The 18322-nt window shown below is 39.5% G+C and overlaps 1 protein-coding gene across 1 annotated transcript in view; it reads right to left on the reverse strand.

The window, feature by feature from the left end:
• LOC124284602 (C-myc promoter-binding protein-like) overlaps window positions 1-18322 on the reverse strand; it is an 86594-nt gene that overhangs the window by 24042 nt on the left and 44230 nt on the right. The window contains 12 exon segments of the mRNA XM_046720707.1: window positions 27-168; window positions 907-1047; window positions 1854-1896; window positions 2582-2663; window positions 3006-3099; window positions 10217-10361; window positions 11061-11116; window positions 11303-11369; window positions 11598-11842; window positions 13417-13586; window positions 14597-14666; window positions 17450-17506. Coding sequence (XP_046576663.1) covers window positions 27-168; window positions 907-1047; window positions 1854-1896; window positions 2582-2663; window positions 3006-3099; window positions 10217-10361; window positions 11061-11116; window positions 11303-11369; window positions 11598-11842; window positions 13417-13586; window positions 14597-14666; window positions 17450-17506 — 1312 coding nt within the window.

Consider the following 18322-nt stretch of genomic DNA (forward strand, 5'->3'; position numbering starts at 1 on the left):
CTGTGTTGACAGCAGGACATACTCACTCTGCATGTCAAAGAGGCAGGATGCGTCGGTGGCCGAGAGGGTGGGCTTGTTAAGAATAGGGTTGAGGTAGTTCTTATAGTCCTTGAGCAAACATGCCATGAACCGCAGAAAGGCTTCCTGTATCTGTAGCTCCATCTGCATCTACAATCACCCATACATAGATGTTGTACAAGAACATTAGTGGAAACACTGTTATCCATAAGACTGTTTACAGATAGCTGACAGTGAAGAAGACATCTGTTGAAAATCTAGACTTTAAAAGTGTGAAGACAGCCAAAATACAGGATAAAGGCAATGATCTAATAATAGATAGGGTACTCCAGAAGACTGTATTATGAAGCCACATCAGTAATATTACTGCTATTCACAGCTAAGCATGCAGTCAGTTGCATACACTCACATATTCTTCTTGATAGTTGTTAAATTTTATGCCAGGTAATATTCAACATTTTCCTTCCACAAATAAACAAGAAAATTTAATTTGTACATAAGACCTTGTCAGATGATGAGGTCTGGTTGTTTTTCAAACAGCCTGGACAGTCAATCACTTATTTCTGAATTGTTCCCCATTTGGTATGTTCAGTCAGGAATCCAGACCATTGACTCACATACCAAATACTTTCCTATAATCCCAAGTTACATCAGACAGATTCTGTACAACAACATTTAACTGACTGACTGAGTTTAGTTTTACGCCGCTTTTAGCAATATTCCAGCAATATCACGGCGGGGGACACCAGAAATGGGCTTCACACATTGTGCCCATGTGGGGAATCGAACCCGGGTCTTCGGCTTGACGAGCCAACGCTTTAACCACTAGGCTACCCCACCGCCCCCAACAACATTTAACCCAATCCAACCCCTAACGTCAAGGCACACCTCTTTCTTTTTCCACTTAAAGTCATGATCGATTGGAGCCATTTCCAGAGACACCTCATCAGTGGTGTGAGCCTGGTCTGGGTGCAGGGTGATCACGTCAAACAAGTTGTGGAGCGTCTCCAACAGGACCCGAGCTGCTTTCTGAAACCGGAGGAAACAGCAGGTAGTAAAGTAACGGAAGAAAACGACAGACACAAATCTTACTTCATGTGTCCACAAACATGTCATATTTTAGTAAACAGCATTTATTGTCACTGTGAAAAACGTATTAACATCAGATGTTGTCGCTGCGTGAACGAGCCATTACCATTAGCACCTTCTTCCTTACAGAATGTGATATCCTAATGCTAACCTGAACCAACATATCTGATCTTGTTCACCAGAGTGCCGTTGTACAAAGCCACCCTAGCACTACAAATGTCGTGAGTCTATGTTGCGGCACATGAGTTATGATCACCTTATATCACTTTGTACAACAGCATCCTGGACAACAATATCAAGTACATATTACAATACTCTTAATGATATAACAATGCAAAAATATGAGGAGTAAATGCTTTGTCAATGTATGTAAGCTAAGCTACTCTTGGTACTCATGTCCATTTTGAAGAAGAGCAAGTGATATTCTCAGACTACGCTGTACCAGTAGTATGTCTTCATACTTAGAACACCCTTTGAAAACTACAAAGATCAGGATATGACTGATTGACTGACTGAGTTTGGTTTTACGCCGCTTTTAGCAATATTCCAGCAACATCACGGCGGGGGACACCAGAAATGGGCTTCACACATTGTACCCATGTGGGGATTCGAACCCGGGTCTTCGGCGTGACGAGCCAACGCTTTAACCATTAGGCTACCCCACCGCCCCTATCAGGATATGAAACAACTTGTCAGAAACACCATTATACATCAGAACAGGCCATCTTCAGCTCAGCAGACCTCACCTTGGGAAGCAGCTTGTAGTTTAAGTTCTTTCTGTCCTCTGGCCTGCAATAACAAAGCACTGGATTAGTGTAAGCTTTTATTTACATCACAACAGCAGCTATATCAATGACTATACATCATACAGATTGATGCTTTAAGCAGGAAAACTACCAGGTTTCAAACTAGTGTTGGGAATTGGTTGAAATCTCACAATTGATGATTGCTTCATTACCGATTACAATCATCGAAAAAAATTGGTTAGCGTCATTTTTCAGATTTTCCTATCCACGTTGTTATTGCAGATGTGTATAACATGATGCAACTTGCTACTTTAAAGTGATGACTAATATATCATGAACATAAACTTCCTGGAGTCATCAAGAAATATTCAGTCATGACTTTTCAGTTAGTGAAGTGAGTTTTCTAAGAAATAAACAAGTTTTCAGGCCCTGACAACTTCTAGGATATGTTCCATCGTCAAGTGTTTCAAAGACTAAACCAGCAGTTCCAAAATCGTTAGCGTTCGATTATGAGAAAATGTGATCGAATGCTTGGTCCTTTGGTCACTTCGACCAATCTTCGATTATTCCAGTTAATTGGAACACCACTATTTCAAACAAACCCCACCATAGTGTTATGTTACTAGTTTTAGCACCTTAATTCTTACAGGACACACGAAACATGAAACTTATGATTGGTTTGATTTAATTATTTTTTTTCTATTAGTGCCATTCTCAGGCTCACTCACATCCATATCCTGTTTGTGTCAAGGTCAACACAGATGACATCGGGCGGGGGATCGTAGAGATCGAAGTACCGAGAATCTATTCCTGTAGTACAAAGAAACACAATGAATAACATACTTATTCTCATGAAATACAGGATATATATTACATTGTTTGTTGTTTCTCACTATACTGAGATAGTGTAGCTGTAAGATGGTAATTTGTAAATAATCAAGTCTAGACCAGACAATCCAGTGATTGACATCAGAAGCATCGATGTACACAATTGTGACATGATGACATGCTTTGCTGACCAACTTATCCCGATAATAGCCTCTAACAACAAGCATGGATTGCTTAAGACCAATTCTAACCCAGACCTCACTGGCAACCGTCTCGAAAGCATGTGAGAGCCTGTTGCCATATTGGAGTGTGGCTGACACTTACCTACAATGAATGGACAGGGGGCACTAAGCACCTCTGACAGGCCGAGGGGACAGAGGGGGATGTACGGACACTGCCAGTGGAATGGGAAGATCATCTGAAACAAAACAATAATGTAAACATACTGATTGATCATGATGTGTAGTGACACTAGGAGTCCATTGAGTGAGTGAGTTTAGTTTCACGCTGCTGTTAGCAATATTCCAGCAATATAACAGCGGGGAACACCAAAAAATGTAATTTTTGGAGTAAAATTGATATTTTATACTTATCCTGACTCATGCTCTTTTGCTTGTCTTCTTCTTCTGCTAACATAGTGGAACACTTGTATCTCCCTAATTGAAGCTCCCTTCAATTTAAAATCACTAATTAGTATTCACCACGAAGTTACCTCCTTTCCACAAGCTGAACGAGGGCTTCCACCTCTACCCATGTGCCTCACTCTCTCCTCATATACTGAGCCCAACATTTGAATTTACAGGGAAATCCAAAGTGTTATTTGGGAGGATGGGAGGGCTGACCTCATGAGTCAGGATAAGTATAAAATATCAATTTTACTCCAAAAATTACATATTTTTCCTTATCCTGACTCATGCTCTTTTGTTTTGTAGCATCCTACTGAACGGAGGTGGGAATATCTAATACTTTGGATTTTTAATAATTAGTGATTTGAACTGTGATGATTGTAATAACCCTATGGGAACTTCATAAAGGCACTGAACTGATGAATTCCTGCTGCTAACTTATCAGCTGCCATATAAAAGGTTATTACCATGTACTTATTATGATAAAGTATATATAACATTAATACAATGCTTAAGACTAATAGACTTAAGCTTGTTAATATGCTAGTATAAACTCCTTAGAGTTTGTTAGCTAAAATACTTTTAAGATATAACATAGTACTAAGCTTAAGATATGATTAAACTTAAGCTAATTATATAATAGCAAACTCTTTAGAGTTTGTTAGTTAATATACTTATATGATATAGATATAATGCTGAGCTTAAGATATGAATAAGCTTTAGCTACATATATAATAGCAAAAACTCTGTAGAGTTTGTTAGCTAATATATTTTATAATATGAGTATAGTACTGTGCTTAAGCTATAATTAACTTAAGCTACATATATAATAGCCAAACTCTGTAGAGTTTGTTAGCTAATATATTTTATAATATGAGTATAGTACTGTGCTTAAGCCATAATTAACTTAAGCTACATATATAATAGCCAAACTCTGTAGAGTTTGTTAGCTAATATATATTTATAATATTAGTATAGTACTGAGCTTAAGATATAATTAACTTAAGCTACATATATATAGCAAAACTCTGTAGGGGTTTTGTTAGCTAATATATTTTACAATATGAGTATAGTAGTGTGCTTAAGATATAATTAACTTAAGCTACATATATAATAGCAAAACTCCGTGAGAGTTTGTTAGCTAATATATTTTACAATATGAGTATAGTAGTGTGCTTAAGATATAATGAACTTAAGCTACATATATAATAGCAAAACTCCCGTGAGAGTTTGTTAGCTAATATATTTTACAATATGAGTATAGTATTGTGCTTAAGATATTATTAACTTAAGCTACATATATAATAGCCAAAAACTCTGTAGAGTTTATTAGCTAATATGTTTATAGTGTAACCATAGTACTAAGCTTAAGATAAGATTAGACTTAAGCTAAATGTATATAGCAAAATAAACTCCTTAGAGTTTATTAACTAATATACTTTTATGTTAAAAACATAGTACTGAGCTTAAGTTATGATGAAACTTAAGCTATATATGTATAATAACAAAACTCCGCCGGTTTTGTTAGCTAATACCTTTATAATGTAAACATACTGCTTAAGATATGATGAAAACTTAAGCTAATTGTATAATAGCTTAAAACAACCCTTTAGAGTTTGTTATCTATGATATAAACCTAGTATTGAGCTTATGAAGGAAAACTTAAGCTACATATATAATAGCAAGAACGTAGAGTTTGTTAGCTAATACATGTTATAATGTAACCATAAAGCTTAAAATATGATGAAACTTAAGCCAGAAATATATAATAGCAAAACCCTCTTTTAGAGTTTTGATAGCTAATATACCTATATGATATAAACATAGTAATTACTGCTTTAAGATATGAATAAGCTTAAGTTACATATATAATAGCTAAAACTCTGTAGAGTTTGTTAGCTAATACATGTTATAATATAACCATATTGCTTAGAAATATGATGATACTTAAGCCAAATAGCAAAAACTCTTTAGAGTTTGTTAGCTAATCTACTTATATGATATAAACATAGTACTAAGCTTAAGATATGAATAAGCTTAAGCTACCTATATAATAGCAAAACTCCTTAGAGTTTGTTAGCCAATATATTTTAATAATATGAGTATAGTACTATGCTTAAGGTATAATTAGCTTAAGTTACCTATATAATAGTAAAACTCCGTGAGAGTTTGTTAGCTATGTATAAAATAGCCAAAAAACTCTGTAGAGTTTGTTAGCTAATGCATTTATCATGTAACCATAGTATTACTCTTAAGATATGAATAACTTAAGGTAAATATATATAATAACAAACTCTGTAGAGTTGTTAACTTATATATTGTATGATGTAATAATCATAGTACTGTGATGATAAAAGGAACTTAAGTAAATTATATATAGCATGAAGCTATTTAGTATTGTTATAAGATAAGTAAAAATCTGTTAGATTGACTTATCTTCTCCAGAGGAACTGTCAGCTGTTGTCTGTGAGGACCATGGGATCGAATTGGTGTATACCTGAGACGTCCTCGGTGGTGATATCTCTCAGATAATGGTTTGCAACCACCATATCGGATTTCCAGAAATAAACCCTCCATTATTTCAATCACATTTGTGTAGAACAATTGTAGAAGTTAGCGCTATAATATCATGAGTATTAAGCTCATGGAGGGTCGGAATAGGTCCATCCGCATATGCACGTAGTATGACAGTTCTGATCCAAATGGAGATATAGTACATGAGACTTCACTCTGCGTAAGTTGATGATAGAGGAAATAATCTGTTGCATTTTTTTCCTCCTGTTTGGTTTGGTGGAGATAAATTTACAGTGCTCTTGCTGGCCATCTTGATAGAATCATCGTATCATGGGGTCCAAGTATGTCATCCAGGCGTGTTCATAAACCTCACTTGTGAGGTGTTGGAGCACTATATTCATATCCCCAGGTTGGGCGTGAAATTTCCGTTTTATTCTCCAAACAGAAGTTTAGTAGGTTTACTAACCATCTAGTTGTGTTAGTCGCTTGATGAAATTCAGCTGTAGTCTGAAACGCGCTGTGGATTTAGATCCACTTGTATCTTTCGCCCAGGTAATTCGGCCAGTAAGTCCTTTTTGACGATGTAGGTGCACAACCAGGTGTGTCTGTCCTCGCTGAACTTTATGTAAAATCGCCTGACTGCCGATCCCTCGCCTTAACTTGACAGGGAGGTCTCTAACTTGAAGAAAGGCAGTCTAATCATGAATGTTCAGGTTAACTGGACTGTAATGAGGCTTGCTCGCTCACTGATATATAGTTGTCACTTTGTGACGTAAGTCTTGAACTGTGAATAGAGATCGACCTCTGTGTAGGTCGTTGTCCCTCAAGGGTCCAATCAGAACAAGGCATTTTGATTCTGTATAATACCCGCCAGATGTCACCGGTGTAGCGGAAAAAAAACCCACCTTGAATAAATTCTTGTCGCCGCTGATATTAGCATAAACGTCGGTCTTCACCGTAGCTTCCCGGTTATCCGAAAGTGACCACGTGTTTCGAGGGTTAATGGTAACCAGCCAAAACCTCCGGTATGAAATATCTCGCCTGTAATTTTATGCTGGGTAGGTTATTTTCCTGGTTGTCGTGGAAAGTAATTTCAGTTTTGAATATAATTCGACTTCCTATATATATAAGGGTATAAACAACTTGCAAGTTGTGAGCTTGTAGACTGTATACATGAATGTATCGCCATAATTGTAGAATTAACGCTGAACTTGTTGTACATATTTCTTCTCAGAAACTTTGACGATTAAGAGTTATACTCGCTGTAACAAGGCTGCTGTTCAATTTCGATATTGAATTGTCTGCAGATATGCGTAATGGTCACGCATGTAGATAATCGTGATCGTCGTCCGGGATTGTATATTAGCAATTTATACGGAATAGTTGATTTCTGTGAAGATCTATGAAATGTCGCTGACTAATAATACAGCGACGCTCTGTGTTGTAAATAGCCTGAGCAATTATCTTCAAGCAGAGGGCTTATAGATCGCATCTGGCATACAGTTGATAATCAACTTATGCGACGCCTTGAACGGACTGACGAAAGTAGCTATATATGACAAGTGGCTAGTATATGGAAACCTTGGAGGAGACTTCCTCGGTGAACGCTGGAGACTTCGCTAAGGGTTCTCAAGTATCCCTTCTAGATCTTCTGGGTGAAGTAGACTTGAGTTATTTTAGCCTTCGCGACCATCGCTAAGGTGTCGAGTCAAAGCCCGATTAGTATATATATATATATATAAATATATATATGAGCTTGCTTCGTGAACAGCCTCTGTGTTTAACAGGATGTGGATCGGCTGCTTGCCTAAGTAGGGCCGCATGGATCATCTTATCATATTCAGAAGTCGCGGTTAAGTCTGGTGATAAGTGTCTAATTGATCGCTCTAGATCTATTTAGGCCAGCTTAACATACGCTCGCCCGCCATGGATTCAACAGAACCAATATAACGCATTGTAGTTCTTATACTTGATATCGATGATCAACTTGTCTATGGGTTGATCTTCTCGAGACTTGTGAGGGGAACGCTGATAGTTTCGCTGAAGCTCTTGTATAGTCCCTCGATGTCCTTCTAGATGATGATGATCTGATTCAGGTGTCCTCTCAAGATGCCTTCGCGAAGCTTCCTCTGCGTCCGTCCGGGAACGACGATATGACCTTCGCTAAGGCTTCCGTGATGACTGATGGTCCCGAGTCCACATCTAGGGATGAAACCGCGATAAGGTGATGATCGATCCTGCCTTCGCTGAAGTCCTTCGCCGGAAGGCTGTACATCTAGGTTCTTTCCGCCTTCGCCAGCGAAGGCTGTACATCTAGGTCCTTTTCCGCCGAAGGCTGTACATCTAGGTCCTTCGCCAAGGTGGTCCGCGGACTTCCTTCGCTAAGGTGACATCGCCCTGGCTGCTACGCTTGACGGGGTGCCTCTGGGGTGCTGTTCTACGCTTGGAGCCTTCTGGTTGTTCGACTCCTGCTACCGCAGATATTGGTCCTCCATGATGTTCATAATTTGTCGCGATCATGTCTTCTGGGATGGTCTGCGAAATTTAGGTCGGGCCGGGTGCTTTATCTGCGGTGTTAATGGAGGGGTCCAGCGGAAAATCGTCCGACATCAGTGTAGAGGCATCAGGCTGCATGGTGATCTCTGCTGATGTCGCTGTAGCTGTCACCGGTCGCTTCTTGTATGCGATCGCGGGGATGATGATCAGCTGATCATCGAGAGGTCCAGGTCATCGGCTGGAACAATCTCGCTGAGAAAGTCCTAGTAGACTTCGCTGATTTTCCCCTCAGAGGTCGCACGCTGCCCTGGGTGTGCACGCCCGGCGCTTTGAGTGTTGGTAATGATGGGACCCTCAGGACGATCATCGCGATATCTGCGCTTGGTACATCAGGCTGCATGCTGATCTGTGCCGACATCGGTCAATCTTTGATGTACATCCGTATGATGACCGGCTGATCATCATACAGGCCCAAAACTTCGATGGGAACGGTCTGGTTGTTGAGATGTAGAAAACCCTCTAGTCTTCTGCTGCGACGATGGGATGTCTGGGGAAGCAGGATGCTTCTTTGAGATGGCGGACTACGCCCCACACCTCTCCACCACTCTAGCAGAACACCACACGGGAGGAGAGTCGGCCAACAGCAGTAGACTGGCGAGGGGTTCCGTGTATCAGTCATACTAGACTCTGCATACGCCGACCTATCTGCTGTGCGTGCAAACCAAGCAAATATTAATAAAAAGGTAGAATTGGATAAATTAGTACCGCAACTGCAATGTGAATATAATAAACATGGCTACGCATACATCATATTAAAGGCGGATCAGCAGCAGCATAAAAAACGAATCTGCAATAGTACAGAATTTTCATCAACGTAAACCACTGAAACAAACACGGCCCCCCGTGACTAAACTGTAGAAAAACGACTAAATATCAATATATAATCGTTGAAGGATACTAGCTAAACCTCTATAGATGTCTATAATGCAGGTAACTAACTAAATATAATTCAAAGGATATAGTGTGTCGGAGACACAGGCGCCTCACGCCCAGCTCACTGGGCTAAGAAGGAGAGAGTGAGGCACATGGGTAGAGGTGGCTCTCGCTCCAGCTTGTGGAAAGGAGGTAACCTCGTGGTGAATACTAATTAGTGATTTTAAATTGAAGGGAGCTTCAATTAGGGAGATACAAGTGTTCCACTATGTTCGCAAAGAAGAAGAAGACAAGCAAAAAGAGCATGAGTCAGGATAAGGAAAATAAGGGGCTTCACAGCAGAGTCCATTGAGAGTATTCAGATGATAAATTGCACGTTCAAAGTCTGAGTTCTCCACAAGTGTTTCACGCATTTGTTAGTTTGTTCCTGTGCTGTTTACAAGACGAAGAAGTCATAACAGAGTATAGACAATGGGGGCCTCAATCCTGGCAAGGTTAAGGTTGTACTGTATGAATCTTAATAAAGGCGGTTATGGTAGAATGGAGATAAACATACTGTGTTGGAAAATCAGAGGTATATAACGAAATTATAATAGCTCTAAATTTTCTATTGAAAACCTCACGCTACACGTTTTAAATCTTAGAGCTAAAATTAGAGTTATTAGAATACCTCTAAATTTTCTATTTCACGCTGCTCGGGCCATATATACCTCTGATTTTCCAACACAGTATGCTTATCTCCAAAATATAAATCCAATGATGGTAATCCACAAGGACTAAAATTCTGCACCAGTTCTCAATGCTTAAGCAATACTGACAGAAAATGTAAACAAAGTAAATATTTTTGTCTTGTTCAAGCAGGGCAAGCAACAAACTATGTTGCATAGTGAAATATGGTAAACACTTATCCTCTTTGCTAATTGTAAATAATAATGAACATCTAAGGCTGAGTATATCGTGACTTACAGTTGACACGGCCTCAGCAACGCCCGTGAGGACAGCAGGGCGGAGGGAATGGATGAGGATCTTGTGCTCCAGCAGGATGTATCCCAGGATGCTCATGCAGTTCTCTGGGCCCATGTTCTTCAGCAGCGTGATGAAAGACGCACCACTGAAACAGTCAACATATACAACGATCATGTCAATGTCCTCTCAGAAGCATATCATATTCAATCATCAAAATCATCACAAGTTAAATCCGTTTTCAGAGATCAAGCGTAAGCGTACAAACATAGTTTAAATGATAAAGAAGCAACAATTCTGTATAACAGTACCCAGCTCATAAAACTAACAAAAAAAACCCTCTGTGTCTTCCGCCCAAAACGTTTGTCCTATATGGAGACGTCATAAGTATTGCTTACAGATTGGTCTAGAAGTTGATCGAGAGGACATTATTGGAGAAAAGTGCTCATACAGTGGACAGGGTAGAAGTATTAAAACAGAAGTATGAAATCATAATAGCCCTGGATAAATCAAAGGTTTGTAGTTATTCAAATACTATCAACCACTCTGTGTTTGCATCAACATATGATGCAATATGTTGTGTCAATATTACAATACAATAACTTTCGAGTGACATACTTCTGTCAGATTATCCTCGCATACCAGTACATGTTTTAGGCAACATGGACCCAACAGGTATGGGTCAGTAGGTGAGATTCTTTGTTTCACAATGGTGAACACAGGTGGTTTGTTAAGTACAGACATAGCAATGTTTCAGCTCAGCTAAAACTGAGTTAGTGTTTGACATAGTACAGCCTACTACCAATCTCTAACATGGCTGTCAGTTTGATATCTGCCATGTGCTTACCTTTGTGGGAGTGGTGAGTCTTCAGGCATACAGAGTGACAAAGCTTCATGGTTTAACTGGAAGTGAATACAACAATTTAGCACATAGGCAATATAAAATATATCGACTATTCAACTCATTTGTCAATACTGATAATATCTTTCCTACTTTCAGTGTTAGTGTTACATAAATCACTGTACATTTGTTTTAAATAGTGATATGACAGTTCTTGCAAAGCAATCGAGCAGGGTTGCACAACCTACCTGTACCAGGATGCGAGGCCTCTGTGGGGAGGGATAGGGGACGTCATACATGAAGTGAGAGATGTGTCTGAAACAACAACAACAATACAAGTATTCCAGCAGAATAGAGTGACAACAAGATTCTTCAACACTTTAAAAAAACACTATTATAATATAATCTAATTTTTCAGCTCCATTGACCAAATTTCTCTCATTGTGCCGCAGCATTGTCTCAAAAGATTTCATCTCACTGTGCAGAAATATTTTACCCAGATTCTTAAAAAAATTTAATTTTGTTGATGAAAAGTCCCCTTACCTTTCTATGGGCACAGTGTGAGGGCCAGTGATAGAGATCTTGTACAGATAGGACAGGAACTTCTTAAAAGCATCGAAGAATGGCCAGCGAGATAGTAAACAGATGCTCTTGTTGGCATGGACTGTCTTGAGGATGCGGTACTGTTCTCGGATATGTTTGTTCTTCAGACCCAAGTGACGCATTTGGAGATCTGTTAGTTTATCTTCATGGTACTCTTCGTAGAATGTCACAGCAGCACCGAAGACCTATAACATACACATCACACACATCTAGAGCTTGCGACACTTGCAGCGATAAATAGAGGACTGTCTACATAATATAGTAGGTGCATGTACTGCATGTATCCTGAAGAAATCCTGATTATTAGTTGATGTTCATATCAATCAGTAAATATCATTCAGCAGTAAATACAAAGCTGCAGTAAATATCATTCAGCAGTAAATATAAAGTTGCAGTGAATATCATTCAGCAGTAAATACAAAGTTGCAGTGAATATCATTCAGCAGTAAATACAAAGCTGCAGTAAATATCATTCAGCAGTAAATACAAAGTTGCAGTGAATATCATTGCAGTAAATACAAAGTTGCAGTGAATATCATTCAGCAGTAAATACAAAGTTGCAGTGAATATCATTCAGCAGTAAATACAAAGCTGCAGTAAATATCATTCAGCAGTAAATACAAAGTTGCAGTGAATATCATTCAGCAGTAAATACAAAGCTTTATATTCAGCAGTAAATACAAAGTTGCAGTGAATATCATTCAGCAGTAAATATAAAGTTGCAGTGAATATCATTCAGCAGTTAATGACATTCAGCAGTAAATATCTAGTGATCCAGCATTTATTTGTATGGGGTAGGTTGAGCCAGGCTAGTGATGCGAGGTTGAGGTGCAGGATCGAGCCCACCTGTGACTGTGGGTGTAAAACCTGGGAGTCAACTTTGTGTGCAGACTCTTTCAGTGTTGTCACAACCCCTAGTGTACAGTACACAACCCTGTGCACTTAAAAGAACCCACGAATCCGTTGGTATATGACCAGATGGTGGCCACATGAATACGTGTGCAAACACCTAGTTGCGGGTACAGCAACGTGCAGTAAACTTGGACAAAGTACTGTGACTGTGTGTCCCAGTCCACCCAACTGTGAATGGGTACCTCGTTAGGATGAGAAAGCCACAATAACTCGGTGCGCCTAGTGGCAGCAAGAGTTGTATACTCCCCAGGGAATTGAGATCGATGATACGATGTGCCGTTGAGATTGACATCCAATGATCGAGGGAAAAATACCAGCGCCTTGAGCATGCACCAGTTGCGTGGATATGTGCGCTATATAAATATACTATAATAATCCATTCATGTTTCATCAGATGGATATCAAAGAACTGATATTCTATTGAGATTGACTGGATACAAATAATTGTGGTATCTAAACAAGTATCATTCATTCATATTAATACAGGTTAGGACTATCCAGTGATCAGTGTGATGGACAAATCACTATCAGTGTCCACAATATGATAAAGCCACTGAATTATACACTTAAGCAAGACAGATCTATTCAATATTGCCATGACAAAGTCTATTTGATTGTGAGATTTACATCTCTTGGTACAGTTACAGGTATACCCACTTAAAGTGGGGGGAAATATCATTTAACAAATGATCAGCAAAGGACTGCAAATGAAGGACCAAAAAGTCAACTCCACACAATGTAACCATTTGATAATCCAGACAAAAATAATACTTTTCCCAAATATGAATACAAGCAGTTAATTTCTGTTTCTATTGCCAATATGTAGCCCATGTGAACAAGCCCTCACCTTCTCTCCATTTGGTATGGTCAAGATGAAGGTGGAAAACACAGGCAACGGGTGCTGAGCATTAGCTGGCCAGCATTCAATGGTGGCTCCCATAGGCAGGCAGAACATAGGCACCTGTTCTGGGAGTTGATATGTGTCCTGATCGTACATCGGATATCTGTCAATGATACCTGCAAGCAGACAGTACAAGCGTGTTCTTTAGTCACATTCATTTAGCATTGATACATGAGACACGAAAAATAGTCTCTCAGGGGTGGAAATAACTTTAAAATTGCTAGTGGCTAGTGTACTCCGGTACAGTGGCACATGTAAAATCACTTGCCCTGCTAATTTTTCCACTATACCGTCCGTTTTCTTGTTGATTTTATAAATAAACAACATAATTAACATTGGAATATCAACTGGACATAGGTACAGTGTGATATACAAATCTGCTTGCCCGACAGAAAAAAACACTGGACTCGGGCGTCGGGCAATGGGTTATTTCTACCCCTGTCTCTACATAACAACCGATGTTGATTGTGGGGGTTCTCTGACATCCTGGTACTGATACAGACAAGGACTCTTCTATTAGAGGTGTAATGAGAGAGTGAGTGAGTGAGTGAGTGAGTGAGTGAGTTGAGTTTTAAGAGCACTCAGCAATATTCCAGCTATATGGCGGTCTGTAAATAATCAAGTGAGACCAGACAATCCAGTGATCAACAGCATGAGCATCGATCTGCGCAATTGGGAACCGATGACGTGTCAACCAAGTCAGCGAACCTGACCACCCGATCCCGTTAGTCGCCTCTTACGACAAGCATAGTCGCCTTTTGTGGCAAGCATGGGTTGCTGAAGACCTATTGTACCCGGATCTTCATGGGTCTCTATTAGAGGTGTAATGATGTGTAAGGTAGGAGGAATGATGTATATTACATGTATCAGAACAGATGACATCCTGTGTTCTTTCTGTATGATTTGTTTGTTTGTTGTTCAACACTGCACTCAGCAATTTTCAGCAAAATCATGGCAGTCTGTAACAAATATGTAAGGTTTGTTCTATCCTGTGTTCCCGAAAGGTTGATACAACTTACACAACCATATTTTTCAAAGTTGTTCTAGGGTTGAGTGAGTGAGTGAGTTAAGTTTTATGATGCTTTAGCAATAAATCTGCAATATCACGGCGCGGAACATAATTTACCTGGTTTGTAAGCAAGGAGATCCACTTTGTTCATAGCTTTCTTGTAGCAGAGAAATACATCTGAGCCCACCTGAAACATACACATACACTGTGACCTGACAGTACATGTGAGACATAGACTGTGATCTGACAGTACATGTGAAACATACACTGTGACCTGACAGAACATGTGAAACATACACTGTGACCTGACAGTACATGTGAAACATACACTGTGACCTGACAGAACATGTGAAACATACACTGTGACCTGACAGAACATACACTGACATGTGAAACATACACTGTGACCTGACAGTACATGTGAAACATACACTGTGACCTGACAGTACATGTGAAACATACACTGTGACCTGACAGTACATGTGAAACATACACTGTGACCTGACAGTACATGTGAAACATACACTGTGACCTGACAGTACATGTGAAACATACACTGTGACCTGATAGTACATGTGAAACATACACTGTGACCTGACAGGACATGTGAAACATGCACTGTGACCTGACAGAACATGTGAATACACTGTGACCTGACAGGACATGTGAAACATACACTGTGACCTGACAGGACATGTGAAACATACACTGTGACCTGACAGGACATGTGAAACATACACTGTGACCTGACAGAACATGTGAAACATACACTGTGACTGACAGGACATGTGAAACATACACTGTGACCTGACAGGACATGTGACATGTGAACATGCACTGTGACCTGACAGGACATGTGAAACATACACTGTGACCTGACAGGACATGTGAAACATACACTGTGATCTGACAGTACATGTGAAACATACACTGTGACCTGACAGTACATGTGAAACATACACTGTGACCTGACAGAACATGTGAAACATACACTGTGACCTGACAGAACATGTGAAACATACACTGTGACCTGACAGTACATGTGAAACATACACTGTGACCTGACAGACATGTGAAACATACACTGTGACAGGACTGACACTGTGACCTGACAGGACATGTGAAACATACACTGTGACCTGACAGAACATGTGAAACATACACTGTGACCTGACAGTACATGTGAAACATACACTGTGACCTGACAGTACATGTGAGACATAGACTGTGATCTGACAGAACATGTAAAACATACACTGTGACTTGACAGAACATGTGAAACATACACTGTGATCTGACAGTACATGTGAAACATACACTGTGACCTGACAGAACATGTGAAACATACACTGTGACCTGACAGGACATGTGAAACATACACTGTGACCTGATAGGACATGTGAAACATACACTGTGACCTGACAGGACATGTGAAACATACACTGTGACCTGACAGGACATGTGAAACATACACTGTGACCTGACAGAACATGTGAAATACATACACTGTGACCTGACAGAACATGTGAAACATACACTGTGACCTGACAGTACATGTGAAACATACACTCTGTGACCTGACAGTACATGTGAAAACATACACTGTGACCTCGACAGTACATACACTACACTGTGACCTGACACATGTGAAACATACATGTAAAACATACACTGTGACCTGACAGAACATGTGAAACATACACTGTGACCTGACAGTACATGTGAAACATACACTGTGACCTGACAGAACATGTGAAACATACACTGTGACCTGACATGTGAAAGTACATGTGAAACATACACTGTGACCTGACAGTACATGTGAAACATACACTGTGACCTGACAGTACATGTGAAACATACACTGTGACCTGACAGTACATGTGAAACATACATGACCTGACAGTACACATACACTGTGACCTGACAGACATGTGAAACATACACTGTGACCCTGACAACATGTGAAACATACACTGTGACCTGATAGTACATGTGAAACATACACTGTGACCTGACAGTACATGTGAAACATACACTGTGACCTGACAGAACATGTGAAACATACACTGTGACCTGACAGTACATGTGAAACATACACTGTGACCTGACAGTACATGTGAAACATACACTGTGACCTGACAGTACATGTGAAACATACACTGTGACCTGACAGTACATGTGAAACATACACTGTGACCTGACAGTACATGTGAAACATACACTGTGACCTGACAGTACATGTGAAACATACACTGTGACCTGACAGTACATGTGAAACATACACTTTGACCTGACATGATAGCATATGTTAACCATTTGCATGTTTCAATTCACATAAACTGAAATCATGAGAAAATAGATGTAATAAGTTTTAGGTTGTTTTGTTTTTCAATCTTTGCAATAGCTGTAGCATAAATAATGAATATACAAGGTCTTTTAGGTGACAAGAGGATTTGAGAGTTTGTGTTGCCCATAACCAAACAGGCAATTGTAATTCAAACCTTTTTAATAAACAAACTGTTTCCAATTGCAATGAACTTTTCAGTTACATTATATCATTGACAATTTTCAAAAACGTCAGAAAGCAAATTAGTTTAATGTTAACTCTATTTCATAAGGTTGAGATATAAGGCACTTAAGAGACAGACATACAAATTAAAATAAACACAAGCACAGACAATGACTTGGCCTGATGTGCAATATCTTCACTTAATGTCTACTGGCAAGGCAATAAACAGCCATAGGTTGAACCTCTTTTGTACAAATGGGAAACATATTTCATTCTTGTCACATCTTAACAATTCTATGGATGTAATCAACAGTTTTGTGAATCTATTGACACTAAAAGGTATGACTAACGTGTCCATCTAAACCTGGATTTCATGCTGTAACCAGAGAATGTTCCCCGTTAATTCTCCGATTGGCTTATAAATAAATCAAGTAAATGATGTCTTGCGTGTGACTCACCATTCCTTTGTTCAAGTTCTTGTTGATTCTGTTGAATGCTAACGGAGGGTCCTCTCCCTGCAACAATAAATCACATGATGAGCGAAATACTATCAAACCTTACTGTGTCAAACTATGTTGTATCATATTCCAAGTTGTCGCAAGTTCACCTTCCAGTCTGTGAATTACTTTATATTCAATTGCATAGATCGATACTCATTCTGTTGATCACTGGACTGTCTGGTCCACACACACGATTATTTACAGACCACACTATTTATCTGGAATATTGCTGAGTGCGGAGTAAAACTCACTATATTTATCATTACATATAATCAATCAGTAAAACTACGTAAGTCGAATATCCAGTTACCTCATACTGATCTGGGATTCCCAAGTATCCAAATGAAGCATAATATTCCCCTGATAAATTGAACAGTTTGCAATGAAAATAACCCCCACACTTGCAAACTTTCAGCTCGATTAACAAGCACATCTTTGCTGTTTTACGCCGCTTTTAGCAATATTCCAGCAATATCACACCAGAAATGGGCTTCACACATTGTACCCATGTGGGGAAATCGAACCCGGGTCTTCAGAGTGACGAGCGAACACATTAACCACTTGGCTACCCCCACCCAAGAAGTTGACTCACTGAGTTTGGCTTCTTCACGCTTTAGCAATATTCCAGCAACATCACAGGCGGGGACACCAGAAATGGGCTTCACATCGATTGTACATGTGGGGATTCTAACCTGATAAGTCTTACTGGCATGGGGATTAACAACCAGACTAACATTGGAAAGTCCAAAGAAGTTGAACGGTACAATGAACATACAATGAAGCTACAACTGTATAAACTGCCTAGTGTGCATGGGAAGTTCCTAACATTAA

The sequence above is a fragment of the Haliotis rubra genome, unplaced genomic scaffold (genome assembly GCF_003918875.1).
Source record: "Haliotis rubra isolate DU_JTF1 unplaced genomic scaffold, ASM391887v1 Scf34, whole genome shotgun sequence".
Lineage (NCBI taxonomy): Eukaryota > Metazoa > Mollusca > Gastropoda > Lepetellida > Haliotidae > Haliotis > Haliotis rubra.